Genomic DNA, 20,303 nt, shown 5'->3' with positions numbered 1-20,303 from the left:
TCCCCAGCTCCACCTGTATAGATCTGCCAGGGGTTATTTTATATAAGCTATTTGTGCAGCAGCAGTATGTTTTACATGCTCACAGCATGTTTTTATAGACCAAATAATTAACATTGTCATGTCCATTACCATGCTAAAAATCGTGCTAGAAATAGACTTAATTTTCTTTTGAGCAAAATATAATTACTATTTTCTTTCTCTTGATTTTGGGGTGAAATATGATCCAGACATGCTCTTGACAGGTTTTGTGAGATACATCAATTCACCAATATATTTCTTTCACTGTTCCATTAAACACTGACATTTGTTGATGTGTGTGACCTCAAATTCCTCCATCACAGTTTTTATAACCATCGGTGATGTGTGTTCTTGCAGGAAGAAGGGGAGTGACTCTTGAACCTCATGCCTCCACAAAGCCATTCATGAGGCAAGCCTTCCTCCACATCAACAGACCAGCATGGAGAAAGGGCTCCGAACACGACTAGAAACAGGAGTGGCAGATGAGAATCTTACTCAAGGGAAGAACCCATTAGTAGGGAGCGCTGACTTGGGACATGAATGTTGCAAACGTAATGGTTTGATCAATACCCACAACTTAATGGTGGAGACTAAGGAAGGACTGGTGTCGGTCTATTCTGCTCCACAGTACCAGGGCCATGTGGTGTCCAAGGACAAAAATGGGACACCGGATGGTAGAGGACCCCCACAGTTGCTCAACCCCAGCACCCTTCCCCAGGCTATAGACCCTTACTACAGGCCCAATCTCATTCTCTACCCCGAGAGCGTGTTGAGAGCATGGGGAGAGGGAGGGGACTGCTGCGAGACCACCTTCATTGAGGACATGACCCCTGCCTCGTCTGCCGGTGCCGTCACTAAAGATGGGATTCTGTTCTCTGACAGCAGGCTTCTGGATCTCTCTATGGAAGACGCCAAGATTCAGACACTGTCCTATGATGTAGATGATGACGATGATGAATTTCAAGAGCTCGAGGTGAGAGACTGCATTACTCTTTTAAATATAGTTCACCTGGTTACTAACTCACTCTCATGTCATTCCAAACCTGTATCGACTTCCTTTCTTCTTACAATGAAAGCCAATGGTAGGGCTGCACGATTTGGGGGAAAATGTCTAATTGGATTTTTGTGATAATGATTTTTATGGTCATTTTTATGAAATTTATGAAATAAAAAATAAAAGCTCTATGTTTGCTGTGCTTGTTTGGAGGTCTGCACAATTTGACTAAAACATCTGTGATTATATATCAATGTATCTATAATAAAAAATATTATTATAATTATTACTATTGTAATATTTTACTATATATATTACAGAACTATTTTTTTGGTATAAAAAAAACCAAGCAAGCTCAGCCCAGGTGAGAACTAATGCAATTAGTTACTTTTTTAGGGAGTAACTAAAGCAATATGGTAATATATTACTATTAAAAGTAACTTTCCCCAACACTTCTTATAATGCAGGAAATAATAATAATTTGAAATATTTCTTTCAGACAAATCGCATTACCAGAAGTGCTGTGATTACATAATTGTATACGTCCCTTTTTTGCATGCGCACCCTTACACACAAACCAGGATTTACAATACTGCCTACGTAGGCAGCTTACTATGTTTTGGAACAGAGCCAACTTTTTGCTGTATTTTTAGTCTGTCCGAATAATTTCTGCATCACACAAATGTTTTGTTTCCAATCCATACCCTTGTGAACCATACTTTTGTCCAATGCTATAAGGAAGGTGTGAGCTCTGTCTTTGGCCCTTATTTAACACCATCCTGTGATATGGTGCTGCTGATCTTTGCAAGAGCATGTGTCTGGAGCTCTTGCCAGACGACTGAGAGAGAGTGGCTGAACAGAGGGGTGTAGAGAGCTGGTCTGGACAACCAGTACCCGCTGCTGCCCTCCTGTTCACACCACCTGTTCGGAGGCCGATGCGCAGCTTCACAGAGCCGTGCACAAGTGGCCACTGCAGAGCACAGCCAAACAGGCAGATGTGTTGTGGACTGTGTCTCATCAAGTTCACTTTGTCGTCAATTACGTGACCTCCAAAAAAGCCTATCATGCAGTCAACGAATTAAAAATGAACATTTTGGAATGTAATGTTGCTGTTTGAGCATGAAAAGTGTGTGCAAAGTTACAAAGCACAAAGTCACTCCAAAGGGAGTTATTTGCTATATCAGTAAGCACTGATCCCCCCCCCCCCCCCCCCCCCCCCCCCCCCCCCCCAAGAATAAATAATTCTTGCCCAAGGCATTTAAAAAAGGGGGGCGGAGCCTGGTTGAGTTAGTTAGTAGTGTGTTGTCGCCATGTCTGAGACAATGAAATTCACGGTTATGGTAAGAGTATGTGTGTGCGATATTGACAAAAAAGTTTTTCTGGAGTTTTTTCGATAACTATGATTAGATGATATTTTGCTGAGTGTGTTATTGTGCTGGTACCTCAAGGACTGCTGTGGACTGCTGACTCCTAAAGTTTTGGATATTTTTCATATTCTGTGCGGAGGTTAGTTCTCAGCATTGACAGAAATGACATTTTCCAGTAAGTTTAAATTGATTTCTGTCTTTTATCAGCATTTTTACCTTTACATGGGCAATTTTTCCTTACCTAATGAAATTAATAATTTATGATGTCAAATTCTTACATTTCATCAATAAATTCAACAAGACACCATATGGTTGTTTCCAGTCAAATGAAATCAGTATCAATGAAATCCATCTTTGCAATGCAGAGGAAACTCAAGCTGCATCTGAGCTGTGCAAATGCATAAATGTTTTAAATGTTTTAAAAATCAAACATTGAATATTGATATATGGAGCGATTTTAAAATCTAAAAGATACTTTAAATATGAAACTTAAACTGCCAGTAGGTGGCGGCAAGCAGGGGCGTGTCTAGAGCATTTTCAGTGGGGGGGCCATGCTGGGGCACTGCCTCCAAACGGGGTGGCCGCCAGTGACCAAAAAAAAAAAGAAGCTATATTCTACAGTAGCCTATATTACGTAAATCCTACTGATTTTATTTTTTTAACTTGAATAAAGTTACTTGTAAACAAATATAGTAATAAAGCACATTTTTGATTAATTTAGTTTTTTGTCATCCCTGCATCCATTAAGTTAAATTTGAGAGACAGTGTTTATTATTTTGTGTTTTCATAAAACTAACAAGTTTATAAAATAAAAGCAATTTTAATAACGAGCCATTTTAAAAACCCAGAAGCAGAAACGATGTCAACTATTTTCTTTTAATTAGTTTGGCAATTACAATACAGTAGTTTTATTCACAATCTCTTTCAAATAATAATAATAAAAAATAAAATAAAAACAAATTCCCCCCACTGTAATAATTCAAATGGTTTGGCCAAAACATCAGTGTTTCATTCAGCATTTCTTTCAGACTCATTTACAAAAAAGCTGAGTAACTCAGAGTTAAAGGGATGGTTCACTTTGAAATTAAATTTTGGTATGTTTTAGCTTACGTATGTTTAAGGGCATTCACGATGTAGGTGTCTTTTTTTTCCGCAGTAGTTTCAATTTTGATATTTTTAGGTCAAACCGTTCTTGTCTGTCAGTGTCAGTCATATAATAATGCAGGTCTATGATCACTATCTCAAAGAGCATGCACAAATTAAGTCCAAATTAAACAATTCCCCATCGTAAGTACACATTGATGGCCTAAGACACGAAACGAGCGGTTTGTGTGAGAAAAAGAGCAGTATTTATATCGTTTTTACCTCTACACAACCACGTCCAAGTGATCTGAGGGCGCGCGCGCGCTTCCTGGTGTTTGACGTGTGCGCGCGTTCTGGCTTAGTCTGCGCAAGCTCCGGAAAGAGCCGGACGTGATCTCGGATGTGTACAAGAGGTAAAAAACGATATATTTACTGTTTGTTTTCTCACACAAACCGCTCGTTTCGTGTCTTAGGCCATCATTGTGTACTTAAGATGGGTTACTTACTCACAACTTGCGACCGTTGTTTCTCTGGCGCTGCACTTCTTTGAATCGCGAACTTTCAGTAGAGTCTATAAACTGATTGGCCGTAAAATGAACCAATCACAAGACATCTTATAGGGGGGGCACCTGGGGTGGCCAATCGAATTTCAGGGGGGGCCGGTGCCCCCCCTGGCCACCACGTAGACCCGCCCCTGGCGGCAAGTCACTGTTAATGAGCGAGTCATTTACTCAACAGATTTGTTCAAACGACTGATCATTTCAGGAACGAAGCATTTGGCTTTCTTAATGAGTGAGTCATTGAATCATTAATTCAACCAGTTTATTCAAAAGGACTGATTCATTCAGTAACGAAACACAGCTGTGTTGCTCAAAGACGCAAAACAGTTCTGCTGTGGCTTTGTTTAGAACTATTTCCGTTTGCGAAATAGAGCAAAAACAGGCAATATTGTGTCTAAAATGTAAGTCACTTAATATGTACTTATCGTTTATTAAACTGCGGTAAATGATATTTGGAAAACGGCACTCTTTGTGATATAGCCTAAAAGACAAATGCTCATGCAGGGGCATTTTTACTGCATTTTAATAGAGTAAATCACACAATGAGAGCATGCTGACCTAAAGCGTCTTATCACGCAGTTTATGCGTGGACTCTCAAGGCGTGTTTTGTTTGGTTTTTGCAAAGTGAGGGACATACTCAATAATGTCAGATTGCACATCGATAAAACAACAATTATTATAGACGATATATCACACACCCTAGGTAAGGGGCATGACATTTTCACAACACAATGGTCCAGCCCACCAATTGACCCTTCGCTAAGCCACGCCCGAAAACCGCCACAGGCCAATCGTGGCTTAGCAACCGTAACTAGGCGCGGGAGGTCTGGCAAGCTTTCGAGTGAGGGAAACTTGCCGAAGCGTTGTGCGTATGGATTGTGCAAATCTGATACCCGGTATCCTAAAAGTTTGGACATTGGGGTGGAATACAAGACAAGACAAGAATAATGTCTTGTGTTTATTCCACAAGATTTATGGATAAGCTGTTTGATTTATAATTATTATATTATAAATACGTAGACCCGCCCCTGGCGGCAAGTCACTGTTAATGAGCGAGTCATTTACTCAACAGATTTGTTCAAACGACTGATCATTTCAGGAACGAAGCATTTGGCTTTCTTAATGAGTGAGTCATTGAATCATTAATTCAACCAGTTTATTCAAAAGGACTGATTCATTCAGTAACGAAACACAGCTGTGTTGCTCAAAGACGCAAAACAGTTCTGCTGTGGCTTTGTTTAGAACTATTTCCGTTTGCGAAATAGAGCAAAAACAGGCAATATTGTGTCTAAAATGTAAGTCACTTAATATGTACTTATCGTTTATTAAACTGCGGTAAATGATATTTGGAAAACGGCACTCTTTGTGATATAGCCTAAAAGACAAATGCTCATGCAGGGGCATTTTTACTGCATTTTAATAGAGTAAATCACACAATGAGAGCATGCTGACCTAAAGCGTCTTATCACGCAGTTTATGCGTGGACTCTCAAGGCGTGTTTTGTTTGGTTTTTGCAAAGTGAGGGACATACTCAATAATGTCAGATTGCACATCGATAAAACAACAATTATTATAGACGATATATCACACACCCTAGGTAAGGGGCATGACATTTTCACAACACAATGGTCCAGCCCACCAATTGACCCTTCGCTAAGCCACGCCCGAAAACCGCCACAGGCCAATCGTGGCTTAGCAACCGTAACTAGGCGCGGGAGGTCTGGCAAGCTTTCGAGTGAGGGAAACTTGCCGAAGCGTTGTGCGTATGGATTGTGCAAATCTGATACCCGGTATCCTAAAAGTTTGGACATTGGGGTGGAATACAAGACAAGACAAGAATAATGTCTTGTGTTTATTCCACAAGATTTATGGATAAGCTGTTTGATTTATAATTATTATATTATTTTCAAATTTCACTCACCCTGCTGTGCATGAACATAGCTGTTCCTCAATTTGTGTGTTTCCCATTTGAATGGTCAGCGTACGAGGTGGCTGCTGCTTGCGCTGGGACCTATAGGCTTTAGCTTCAATTTTGATTAAATTATTCTCTAATCGGTTGCATATTATGTCGTGGATATATCCCTCGAATGCATACTGCAGTCCCTTTTGTCTTGCTCTCTCAAATATTTCACCTGTTTGCCAAAAATGACTAATTATCTCCTTGGGAATGTCTTGCATTCATACTGTAATTAGACGTTCCAGGCGCGAAAGCTTGTCAGGCGTAGCAACAGTAACTAAGGAGGGCGGGGCTTAGCGAAGGGTCAATTAGAGCACATTGCATTTATCGGAAGGAGGGGCTTCGTAGAGACAAGAACTAAACGGAGCGTTACTGACAGGCTGAGAAAAAGGTGCTGCAATAATGTAAAATATGTGAAAAATAATGTGTTTTTTTGTACATTCAAGCATGAAAACCGATTCTAGTAAACCCCAAAAACTAAATAAAGGGCATAGGTCACCTTTAATAAAGGCCATTCATTGATCATAATGAAAATAATGATCTGCATCTGCCAGAATTTTAATTTTAATTAAAATCTGAACAGTCATTGTATGAAAAAGAGCTGTTTGAAGGTTAAAGACACTCTATCTCTTTTGGGTATTCCATAATCGGCTAATCAGAAATCTAATTTATGGAGAGATTAATCAGTCTATGAAATGTGGGAAATGAAAATCTGATTGCATTGTCCTGAAAAAAACATCACATCATACAGCACAGGACAGCTTGCACAGCCACTACGATGACTCATGTAACACTTTCCCTTATTGCTTTCACGAGTGCATTTTGAGGAGAAGGAAAAAATTTTTTTTACCTGCAGAGATAACTCTGTCACGCCTCCTTTCATAATCGCAGCCTTTAGAATATGCTCTGGCCTTTTTGAAATTCAAATTGGAATCAAATTAATGGAACACTTGACATTCCTATTATGCAGACACACTTCTCAATCTGTTGCACCATTACGTCCTCGCACACGTTGCTTCATATGACACGCTGTTTGGAAGAAGATGTGCCAGGTTATGGGAGCAACTCGCCACTTCACAGCTAAAGACAATTTGAGCAAATGAGATCTTGCAAGATGTGTACTGAAGTTTGTCAATGAGGCTGGACTGGAAGTTGGCAACTGTTCATTCTTATTTGCATAATTAGAAATATGGTGTACCCAGGTGATGCAATCAGATGAATATTAAATTCCATTTGTCATTTCATTTCAACACTCTGCCTCATATTAGGAACTACAGTTGAAATTTAGCTTTTAGCTAATACTATTATAATAGAGCATGAGTTGTCCCTATATGAATAAATGGATATTATGGTATAAATACACTTCTGATGATTCACAGGGGTTAAGGAACATGCTTTGTGTTCCACGAATCTCACAAAAAAAATTCTAACCTTTTTGTGTCAGAATCTCACAAAAAAAAAAAACCATTTCACACCAAAATTAATTGGAAATAGCTAATTATTTTATTGACTCCCATCCCATCCCTTTAATAGAGTCATTTAAATGTTTCATTTTGCTTGTCTTATGTGAGAAGAAAAAACATTTGGCCAAATGCATAAAATGACAGCTTTAAAAGTTGTAATGCTACGATTAACTCTCATTAAATCAGGTAGGCCTCTTGGGAAACATTACATCATACACAGTACTGTAATCTGAAACGAACTGCTCTGACAGACAGGTTGAGGATCCAAACGCAGCTTTTATTGGGACAATCCAGAATTGTAATCCATAAAACAGGCAAATTGGTCAGATACAGTGCAGATAATCCAGACAATAAACCCCAGTGCAGAAAACAAAGGCAAACAGGGAAATCCAGGACAACAGGCAGATGATCAAAACTACAATGCGGGAAACCAGGATACAAGGGCTCAGAACATACAAGACTCTGCAAAGAATGAATGAGGCCCCGTTTACACGAAGGGAAGACGCAGATATTTCTCTGCGGTTTTGCCTCTCATTTACACGAAAACCCCGTTTTTATCACAGAAAACGATTACTTCTAAAAACTCCGGCCAAAGTGGAGATTTCTGATAACGCCGGTTATGTGTTGCCGTGTCAACTGGGAGAAACGGGATTTTAAGTTCTCAAACGTCACATTATGCGCCAGAAAATGCTTAACGTCACGTGAGCGCCCTAGGAAGTCACTTGTGTTATTCGTTGTTGTCGATTCTGAGGATTCTGATTGGCTTGCATGGCTTTATCCTTCTCCCTACACTGCCACCCATAGGTTTGGCATAGTTATGATGGCGCTCGACGGCGTATTTATGCCGGTTGATGTAAATGACACATTTTTTGAAAACGATGTTGTGTGCACGATGTTATTATTGAAAACGGAGGGGGGGGAATATTTTTTTCTCTAAATACCCGGCTATGTGTACATGTGGCCTAAAAACACCAGGTTTATATAGGCAAACATAAATGAGATCATGAAAAACAGATGATAGTAATCAGAACATGAGTCCAGGCAATGGGTTATGGGAAATGTAGTTCATAAAGTGGTAGCAATAGCCTAGGGAGGAGGGCCCTCTGGTGGAGATCAAGGGCACTCCAGCTGGATGTAACAGTAATCAGTGTTTATTCAAAATTGTTATATATAAAGAAGCTCTGGGTTTGCTATGCTTGTTTGTAGGTGATTATATGTCAATTTGTGATTATATATCGATATAACTATAATAATAATAATTTTAAAGTGCAACAGTACAATTACAATGCTTTTATTTATGGCTGTCTTAATTTTTATTTTATTTTTAAACGGTAAACCACCTATTTTGGCAGAAAACTGCAGAGATCCCTCAAAGTCATCAAAATCAAAACGAATCACCATGAATCTAAATTGACAAAGACATTTTTTTGGAACATTGCATTGCTTACTATAAATGATTTAACTGTGCACAGCTTTTTTTCTTTATAAGTCTTTACTATGAATTATTTTTGCATATTTTGGAGCCTTGGTGTGTCGACTTTTTTCTGTTTTTCTTTTTTATTGTTTCCTTTCTAACCCTGAGCATAATTTTGCTGGTGATGTGCGTGCTTTGGTCTTGTTTTGCCAATATTCAAAAAAAGCTCAGCTTTCCAAATGTTAAAAATTAGATAATCAAGCTAGACCTTCTTCTTTAAGACTATGAAGATCTGCAATATGGGCATTATTTAGGCATTAGCTTTATCTGTAAAAGATCTTAGGTCAGTGTAGCTTCTAATAATGTCACATTTCGGGATTAGGAGACAAAATGGTTTAAGAATTAAAGAGTAAATGGAAGAACATGCTGCTCACTAGTGGAGAGTGACAACAAAGATCATTGATGAAACAATAGTGGGAGAGGAGAGGACGCTGGCGTTTGTTGTGTCGCCGCTTCTCCGCCGTTTTTCTCGTTTTTCTCGTTTTCTCTTGAGTTTTGCACGGATTCATACGAAACTGAAAGCTTTACTTACCTACTGACATCTTCTCCAACCTCAACGAATTGACGGTCCACTCCCGCTGTCAGTAGTGAACAACCGGACTTCTCTGTCGTTCCAGCGTTGCTACTACATTGCACCGCGTTGCAATGATATGCACCATCTTCTCTCTGTGCTTGACAGTCTTCCACAGTCTGTCAGTCTTCCATCTCTGTGTTTGGTTAGCGACTAGCTCCAGGCAAACACTTTCGGCGACCGGCATGAAGCTCGAGTATTCTATCTCACAGCTGCTAACTCTCAACAACTGCTTCATTCCAACGCCTATTGCAGCCATCAAAGAACTTGGACTTCAGCGCCGTCCGCGATACATCCACAGAAGTTCCCGTCGAAAGTTTGTTTACCACCAGCCTGGCAATTCTGCTTCAAACATTCCCTCCTTCTGGACCACTGGTGCACGTCTACCGCGTCATCAGAGCAGTGCCGCTCTCGGTGCTAACAACACTGGAAACATCGCGAGCTCTCAGAACGCTCAGCTGAGCAGCACGGAAAACATCGCGAGATCTCTCCACATTAAGTTGGACAGAAAACGTGGAGTAGATCCTGGTGTACTACGGCCTCTACAAAGATCCACTACAGCATCAACACTCAAAATAGAACTATTCAATACACAATCCCTTACAAATAAAGCAGCTTTCATACAAGACCACATCATGGAAAAGGGATTAGACTTAATGTGTCTGACAGAAACATGGCACCAGCCAGGGGTTTACTCAGCGCTAAATGAAGCCTGCCCCCCCGGTTACAGCTACCTGGAGAGAGCACGCAGCACTGGTCGGGGTGGCGGCCTAGCTGTCATACACCAACAAAACTTGGAGCTGTCCCCCCTCCCCCTGCCTACATTGTCCTCATTTGAATGCCTTGCATTTAAATGTCAACCTCCCTTCCCCATGACAATACTTCTGATCTACCGGCCCCCCAAACCAAACTCAGCTTTCATCCCAGAGATACGTGACCTTCTCACAACACTCTGCACCACCTCTACCAATATTACTATACTTGGGGATATTAATATTCATGTAGACAACCCCTCCTGCCACTTTACAGCTGAGTTTCTGCAAGTACTAGATTGCCTCAACCTCCAACAACATGTCGATGTCCCCACACACTCCAGGGGGCACATACTGGATCTGGTCATTTCGAACTCCGCCCCTATTAGCAACCTTCTGGTGTATGATTTGGGTGTATCTGACCATAAGGCCATCTCAATGGAGCTGTCAATACTGTCCCCACACAACAAAGTCAGGCGTCAAATCTGTTATAGGGACCTGAGAAAGATCAACCTGGACACCTTGACCATCGACCTCCAACATCTCTCCTCTGCCGACTTCTCTTCAGCCACTGAGTCAGCTGACTTCTACAACAAATCTCTAAGCAGTCTCCTAGATCTCCACGCCCCTGTCAAAACTAAAACTGTAAGCTTCTTACGCTCAGCCCCCTGGTACACCAATGAACTCCGGCAAATGAAAACAGCTGGGCGTGTCCTTGAGCGTCGTCTCAAGACCTCAGAACTCAATGTTCATAAGCAAGCCTACAGAGAACATCAGAGGTCCTATGCAAGGTCCTTGAGAAATGCACGTTCACTGTTCTTTTCCAACATTATCAATAACAGCCCTGGAAACTCCAAGCAACTTTTCTCTACCATACATGGCATCCTCAAACCGCAAACTCACTTTCATTCAGAAGCAACAGAGGAGAGGTGTAACAAATTCATTACTTTCTTCAGAAAAAAAGTAGACACCATTCGCTCCATGCTATCTAGTTTCTCCACACTGCCTGCCCCGACTGCTGAACCACAGCCCGAGATTTCCCAACATCTCTGTTGTTTTTTGGCCATTTCACAGCGAGAGGTTGAGGACATTATTAAAAAGATGAAACCATCCACCTGTGCCCTGGACCCCTTCCCCACAGCTCTGGTAAAATCCAACTCCCATGCCATAAGTCCCCTGATCACAAAGGTCATTAACCACTCCCTCCGGGCTGGCTTTGTCCCATCAACACTGAAAACCGCTGTCATCAGGCCAGTTCTCAAAAAACCCACCCTAGACCCAGAAGTCTTCGCCAACTACAGGCCTATCTCCAACCTTCCATTTCTCTCTAAGGTGATGGAAAAAGTAGTTGCCGCGCAGCTCCAGGACCATCTAAAACAAAACAACCTATTCGAAAAGTTTCAGTCTGGTTTCCGCCCTGGCCACAGCACAGAAACAGCCCTGGTCAGGGTCACAAATGACCTGCTGATGACTGCTGACTCTGGCTCTTCATCTCTTCTCATCCTCCTAGACTTGACTGCAGCATTTGACACTGTGGACCACAACATCCTCCTCCACCGGCTAAATTCTGTTATCGGTGTCTCTGACTCTGCCCTTGAGTGGCTCTCATCTTACCTTACTGGGAGAACTGAGCATGTCGCCTTGGGAAATACTAAATCTCTGTCACACAATGTCACCTGTGGTGTCCCTCAAGGTTCAGTGCTCAGCCCCACCCTGTTCATTCTTTACATGCTCCCCCTTGGCCACGTCATCAGCCGACACGGAATTTCATTCCATTGCTATGCTGATGACACTCAACTTTACATCAGGACAAGCCCAACTTCCTCTTCCGCCTTGATATCATCCACTCTGAACACCTGCCTGGAGGAGGTAGAGGCGTGGATGAAACAAAACTTTCTGCAGCTAAACAGCACGAAGACTGAAGCCATCTTAGTTGGCACTCCACACCAGGTTCGGTCATCTGACATTACCAGCATCACCTTCTCTGGCCAAAATATTCCACTTTTAACATCAGCCACAAACCTGGGTGTTAAAATGGACTCCCATCTGACATTTGAGCCTCACATTAAACATCTCTGCAAGACCTCCTTCTTCCACCTCAGGAACATTGCCAAACTTCGTTCCATACTCACCTCTGCAGATGCTGAAAAGCTTGTCCACGCCTTTATCTCCTCCAGGCTGGATTACTGTAATGCGCTCCTTACCGGGATCTCTGAAAAAAGCCTTCAGAAGCTACAGAACATCCAGAACCCCCATCCTCAAATCACTCCACTGGCTTCCTGTCTCACTCAGGATTGAGTACAAGGTCTCTCTACTTACCTATCAGTGCATCCATGGTGAAGCCCCCCCCTACCTCAAGGAACTCCTTACTCCACAGACCTCAACACGTGCCCTCCGATCTGCCTCTGCGTATCTCCTGAAACCTCCCAGGACCAAGCTTCGTACAATGGGAGATCGGGCTTTCTGCTCAGCTGCCCCTAGTCTGTGGAATGCTCTCCCTGACTACCTGAGGACACCACAGACTTTGGATGCTTTTAAACGAGGCCTTAAAACCCACCTTTTTAAGAGAGCTTTTGATTGAACTCCCTTTTTCTGTTTTATCCTTTTTTTTTTATCATGTAGCACTTTGAGATTTTCTTAAATATAAAGTGCATTACAAATTAAATTTATTATAAAATTTTTTATTAAACTAGCAGCAGAGTAGAATTCATGTAAATCCAATGCGAGTGTAGTTTGGCTGATGTAGTCTCCAACCATCTTCCTTGAGACTGTGTGAGGGCAGTTCACTCTGCCCTGTATCTGTTAACATATGCAGAAGGCATTTTGGTGCAAATTGGTCTCAAGAGAACCAGGTTGTGCAAGCTGTTTATGCCCTTGTGTGTAGTAAATAAGGTGAAAAAGGAAACATCCTTCTACACACCATTGACTGTGTCTTATATAGCTGTGATTAATACATACCCAAGAACATGTCATCCAGTGTTGTGGCCTTGAGTTTCTATTAGGGCTGTGTATCACAAAGAATCTGGTGATACGATATGTATCACGATACAGGGATTATGATACGATATATTGAGATATTTTGCAATTCAGTAAGAAAGGTGATATATTGTGATATTTCTTTTTTTTAGGAAGTAGATCTAATAAAAAAAAAAACTCATAAAGTACACACCACCATACACCATATATATATATATATATATATATATATAATTATATAAATTATATTATTATCTACACTCACCTAAAGGATCATTAAGAACACCACCATACTAATACTGTGTTTGACCCCCTTTCGCCTTCAGAACTGCCTTAATTCTACGTGGCATTGATTCAACAAGGTGCTGAAAGCATTCTTTAGAAATGTTGGCCCATATTGATAGGATAGCATCTTGCAGTTGATGGAGATTTGTGGGATGCACATCCAGGGCACGAAGCTCCCGTTTCCCCACATCCCAAAGATGCTTTATTGGGTTGAGATCTGGTGACTGTGGGGGCCATTTTAGTACAGTGAACTCATTGTCATGTTCAAGAAACCAATTTGAAATGATTCGAGCTTTGTGACATGGTGCATTATCCTGCTGGAAGTAGCCATCAGAGGATGGGTACATGGTGGTCATAAAGGGATGGACATGGTCAGAAACAATGCTCAGGTAGGCCGTGGCATTTAAACGATGCCCAATTGGCACTAAGGGGCCTAAAGTGTGCCAAGAAAACATCCCCCACACCATTACACCACGACCACCAGCCTGCACAGTGGTAACAAGGCATGATGGATCCATGTTCTCATTCTGTTTACGCCAAATTCTGACTCTACCATCTGAATGTCTCAACAGAAATCGAGACTCATCAGACCAGGCAACATTTTTCCAGTCTTCAACCATCCAATTTTGGTGAGCTCGTGCAAATTGTAGCCTCTTTTTCCTATTTGTAGTGGAGATGAGTGGTACCCGGTGGGGTCTTCTGCTGTTGTAGCCCATCCGCCTCAAGGTTGTGCGTGTTGTGGCTTCACAAATGCTTTGCTGCATACCTCGGTTGTAACGAGTGGTTATTTCAGTCAAAGTTGCTCTTCTATCAGCTTGAATCAGTCGCCCCATTCTCCTCTGACCTCTAGCATCAACAAGGCATTTTCGCCCACAGGACTGCCGCATACTGGATGTTTTTCGCTTTTCACACCATTCTTTGTAAACCCTAGAAATGGTTGTGCGTGAAAATCCCAGTAACTGAGCAGATTGTTTACTCAGACCGGCCCGTCTGGCACCAACAACCATGCCATGCTCAAAATTGCTTAAATCACCTTTCTTTCCCATTCTGACATTCAGTTTGGAGTTCAGGAGATTGTCTTGACCAGGACACCCCTAAATGCATTAAAGCAACTGCCATGTGATTGGTTGATTAGATAATTGCAATAATGAGAAATTGAACAGGTGTTCCTAATAATCCTTTAGGTGAGTGTGTATATATATATATATATCAGGGTTTCCGTTGTCCGGTAATTGCCGGACATTGACCAAAAAAAAAATGAAATGTCCGACAAAATTAAATCTCTCCGGTCAAATTGTCCGATTAAAATTGCCTAACACCGTGTCCTAACTAACTACATGAGACGCGATAAAAGGTAGGCCTATCTTTTCCATGTTAATCAGAGTTTTTGTCCAAACCAGACGCGATGGCGACACGCGACATTTCTAATTTAGAAACGGTAGGCTAACTATTTTTCTGCGACGTCGCGCTGGAACATCAAACACAAAGTGTGGCAATGATAATCTCTGGTAGGCTACTGTTTATGTGCTTTATTTCATGTTAAAAGCGTGAAATGTGACTTTGAATATCATTTAGTGCTCCAGCTTTGAAGCTGTAAAAGCAACAATGGATATAATTCACCTCAGATCTTGAAATTAAACAAATGGAAACATGAACGTTAAAACTGTGAACAAACAGGTGTATTATTTGACAAAGAATATTTTAGTAACTCAGTAGCCTATTTTTTAAATGGTGTAATATCTGTGAATGTTATTATGTAGCTACTTATCCATTTTCTTGCGAGTGCCTCAAGTTTACTCTCTAGTCGGTAGTCGGTTAAAAAAGAAAAAGTGATCTCTAAATTAGGCTATTATAGGCAGGCAGTGGACTAAACGCTACTACAGTTAGCCATCTCATTCCAAGATCTTTTTGTGTGAAGTGAACAAATCCCTCACACTCAATTTTTCATAACTGTCACAAAGAACCAGCAAAAGATTATGAATCTTGATAATAATATATTTCTTGATAATCATAATTCATAATGATTATGAATATGTAAAATATTTCAATGAGACATTTTAATTGTCTATTAATAAACAAGTGTTTTCTGTGTCGGCTGCAAAGATGAAGTCTGACTCGCGATCTTCGCAGTAGTGAACGCGCCGGAGAGAGATAGACATTTCATACAGATTACATCGTTTTATTTTATTTTGAATGGTTCTGTTTAAAAGTAGAGATTTATGTAGATAATAGATATATATTTTTTTCTTTTTTTTTTTTTTTTGTGTGTGAGGCGAGTAGGCTACCTTAGGTCTATACGTTAAATTTCGGTTCATAGATGATAGCTTAACGTTAGCTCCAGACAGTTCAGGCGCTGGCGCCTCCATTTCGTGATTATTTATTGTCTGCTATATTTACTTTTTATTTAATAAATCGAGAAAATTGGATGATGAAACACTGATTAAAATTAAGATACAATTAATACAAAACGAAATTCGTTTTAAAGAAAGGCTTTGTGCTTTCTGTTTGAGGTCTCATCTGTGGAAGTTTTAAAGCAGTCTTTTAGTGCCGCTTTGAACGGTCGCGACGCGTCCGTAATGGAGAACTGTCACGTAAGATGGTAATATTATAAATAATAAATCGTGTAATAATCCCGCCCCCCTAATTAAGAGGCGGTATTTGACCGGCATATCATCAAAATGTCCGGAAAACGAAACCTCTATGACCGGCACCATTTTTTTCTAGCGGAAACTCTGATATATATATATATATATTTTTTTTTAATAGTTTTACATTACAGATAGTGCATAGTTCACGTTATATTTAATACTGTAAAGTTGCTTACTTTAAAGCAATCTATTGTATAAAGCACGATATAAATAAACGTGACGTGACTGGAGTGCTGAATTGCAGAGCTTGTGCAAACATATCCGCATCGCAATGATCATATGCTTTCTTAATTGTTTTCTCACATCAGTTTTGCTGTTATCTAAACGCATCTAAACGCGCAGCAGCGCGGAGGGCGTGGGGATGTTAAGTGAGCTCTTAGATTCAATGTTTTTTCCGAGTATTATATTTTAGCGTGGCTTATTTTGAAAACAACATGATTCTTGATGATCTGGACAGAACCTCGAATGCACTGGCATATCAATTACCTCGAGTTGCTGGAAGTGTTGCTGTCCCTGCTGAGGTTTCAGCTGTTGATCGGAGTGCGGTTTTCGTTCACGTCGCGTGACGCAAATTGCCCACCCTCTCCTCTGGAGTCAGACTAAAGTTACCGTGGTCCCAGGCGAGCTCAATCGTGCAGCAGACGCGATGTCCCGGCAAGTATTGCTCCAAGGACAGTGAACTTCCAACTCCCAAGCTATCCAGCTGACCTGGAGTCAATTCGGCGAAGCACAGGTTGATCTGTTCACTTCCAAGGAATCCTCCCAATACCCTTTGTAGTATTTCTTGTACAAGGCCCCCCTTATCATAGATGCACTGGCACACAGCTGGCCCCGGGGTCCATACAAGGGTATGGGTACATGGTCAGGGAGGACAAAGAAGAAGTCCTGTTGTTTGCACCGTATTGGCCGAGCCGGACTTGGTTCTTGGAGCCCATGTTCCTAAAACATTCCCTCCCTGGCGGATCCCTCTAAGGAAGAACCTCCTTTCTCAGGGATAAGGCACAATTTGTGCACACTGCACGATGGAGAGAAGTGTTGTGCAGTTACACAACACTGCAAAGAGAGTTGGGGGTAAATAAATAATTTAGCAATGTGCTGCTTTTGCTGCTGGTCAAGCAAATGTTTGATATAATTGTAAATATATCTATTAAAATACTGATATTCTGGTCTATAACTCCTCCCCGAACATCCCGCAGCCCTGTTTCTTGCCCTCTCATTGGCTGTAGGTCATCGCCAATGTAGTTTTCAGTCAGAACACATTCGCAAAGCAGGATTTTGAATCACCGACAGGTCCAGATATTTAGCATGCCAAATATCTCACGGGTGTTGGCGATTCTCTGATAATTCATCGCATTCACAGATCGCGTCTTTGATAATTCACACTGCGTGATTGTCACTCACGCGAACGAGCACCGAAACCTCGGGCAAATATCGGGCCTAAAATCGTTCAGTGTGAACAGCAGGTGCCAGCAGGTTGGACCCTCACCCTACGTGCCCAAAGTTCCCACTTCCCCTTTTAGGGATCAAGTGGTGAACTTGCAAGCCCTGCCTTGAGACAAGGCCTTAGGATTGCTGTGTCCAGTACGTGCCTATTTTTTTTAGAAAATTTTAAATGTAGCCTACTGTATCCAAATCGATACTGAATAAAATTGAATCGAGATCAGAATTTAATTGAATCACAAGCTTGTGATCCGAAATCAAATTGTGAAATTTGTTAAAATACCCAGGCCTAATTCTTTTCAGGAATTCAAATTCAAGTTTTAGCCTATATCTTTAAAACAATTCTTTAGAAATGTTTTTGAAAATACAAAATTAGAAGAAGCAATTTTATTCTCAAGAGTTTTTGATGAATCCGTTCACTGAACTTCTGTTTTATTGAGACGAAGTATTTGAAAAATAAGCCACTTTTTATTTGGGATAATGTACCGTTGAACAGTGTACAAAAAGAACAGGTACATTAAGCAAGTAGTAGGGTCGATTTTAACCTTATACTATAAACTCCTCCACATGCAAAATGTGTTACTATATTGTTAGTGGACCCTTGTCTATCTTAGACCTCCTATAGCCTTGTTAGCATTATTACTCCACTTTTTTTGGTCTTATTTTTCCCTGAAAATTAGGGAAAAAGAGATGATTCCCTCAAAGAGATGTGAAATGGAGAGAGTTTGATGAAAAGCCTCTCTGTCATCTGATTCATTCAGTGTTTTGTGTGTTTTCTGCAGAGTGAGTACTCAAGTGACTCAGAGAGTGAAGACAATTTCCTCCTGATGCCTCCGAGGGACCACCTGGGCCTCAGTGTTTTCTCCATGCTCTGCTGTTTCTGGCCCCTGGGAATTGCAGCTTTCTACCTGTCTCATGAGGTGAGAAGTTCTCAACAAATAACTAATATGCCAACATAAATGCCAAGGATTTGTTATATTTCTTAATAATAATAAAAAGCCCATCTATTCACTCTTAAAATAAAGGTTCCAAAAGGTTTCAAAAGCAACAAGAGGATTTGAATTAAGGATACCTATAAAGATCTAGTTCTAAAAATCGTTCTAAATTTAAAAGAATAGTCCACACCACAACTATAACGATAACGGCACACAGAAACGATATTGTTGAAAGCCCTTTTTATGAATTTTTTGTTTCTCCAGCTGATGAACGATAAAAACATTGACAGCCAATCAGAATCCACCTGACCTTAAAGAGCTCGAGGATTTAAAGCGGCAGATAACAAAACTGCAGTGTGTGCTTAGAATAAACAGGAGTGGATGCTGATATTTTATTGCTTAGATGCTAATATGTGGAGTCATTTTGTTATAGTTATCTTTGTAGTTATCCTTCTTGGTGTGGAACAGGTCTTTTCAGTCGTTTTACAATGGTATTAAATTATGATTTTATTGTCCAACTTTTTTTGAGAAGTTGTAAGCCAGGTAATATTGCTTTTTGTGCACTTTTCTTCCTGTGAGAATGCAGTTCACACTCAAAACATTTGCATTGCATTTATTTAATAATGATAATAATAATTTTACATTTATTATCAATCCTTCAGATTAGAGTTTTATTGATACGTTCACCATACTTGTCCCATATTATGCTGGATGCTCCTGTGCTTTGGAAACAAAGACTTAGGGCACTCTGTTTAGCAGCTAAAACTCTCAGTGCACACTGCAGGGTAAAGCCAGTCGTTATGTGTTACACTTTGAACATTTGAAAACAAATATCCATTTATGTAGTCTGATGTATGCTGCAGGGCAGAAGATGGAGAATTCCCCGGGTTTGCCACATTGTTTCATAAAGGTGAATATAGTATGCTGCAGTGTCAGATGTATTTATAGCTTACCGCAATGCTCTTGAGAGGAGAGAGATTGCTTACAGAAAGTGTGCTGAGAGAGGGAGAGGTCATTCGCCTCTGGTGGGAAACGTACCGAGAAGTGGTAATCGCAGTATTTTCACGCATTCCCCTTCTTATTAAATGCTTATTTCAAAGCATTAATTCAAAACAGGAAAATGATGGATATGTGTAGTGTTCATCTCCCTTTGTTTATGGGTGAAAAACAAGTCTATTTTTTTCTTGCTTTTTGACATTATTTTTAAAGGGACACTCCACCCATTTGCATTAAGAGGTCCATTGTTAGAAAACCAGTCATACTATTGAATGGTCATGCAACATTCTCTCATTTTCCCCTGAGACGAGAGAAATCCACTATTTACCTTTTTCACTTCCTCCAACAATGACGCAAAAATCGTCATTTGACGTCATTGTTGGAGGAAGTGTAAAAAGGGTGGATTTCTGTAAAGACTACAAGCACAAGTTCCTCATCTTTCCCAGGGGGCGGGACCCGCTCACGCTACAGACCTATTACAGATCAGTGGGTGGGACTTTACTCTCTGAAACTGAAAGCAATATCCTTCATCTTGTTTGAAGCTAAGCTAACAGGCGCTGTGGAGACAGATGTAAAGTTATGACAATAGCGGAGGAGAGTGCTCAATATGATATAGAAGAAGAGGATTTCGGAAGTCTGATGCTTGAATCAGGTGTTTGTGGCTACCTTTACAAGCCGCATTATAGCGAAGAGCCGCCGAGGCAGAAGACCTGCCTGCCGCGGACGAGGAGCCCGGACTGGCTCGAGTTAGGGCGGACTGGTGGCGCCGGTGATCTCACTATGC

At 40.9% G+C, this 20,303-nt stretch overlaps 1 protein-coding gene across 1 annotated transcript in view; it reads left to right on the top strand.

Moving 5' to 3' along the window:
- The window catches only part of syndig1 (synapse differentiation inducing 1), a 54,259-nt gene that overhangs the window by 5,671 nt on the left and 28,285 nt on the right, over positions 1-20,303 (top strand). Inside the window, exons 2-3 of the mRNA XM_084390943.1 lie at positions 376-991; positions 18,371-18,508. Of these exons, the coding sequence (XP_084247069.1) occupies positions 458-991; positions 18,371-18,508 (672 nt within the window). The 5' untranslated portion in view covers positions 376-457. The remainder of the gene's footprint in view (positions 1-375; positions 992-18,370; positions 18,509-20,303) is intronic.

Source organism: Rutilus rutilus (genome assembly GCF_951802725.1).
Source record: "Rutilus rutilus genome assembly, chromosome: 20".
In the NCBI taxonomy this organism is placed as follows: Eukaryota; Metazoa; Chordata; class Actinopteri; order Cypriniformes; family Leuciscidae; genus Rutilus; species Rutilus rutilus.
The sequence above is the reverse complement of the archived record's forward strand: the minus strand, read 5'-3'. Positions and strand labels throughout refer to the sequence as shown.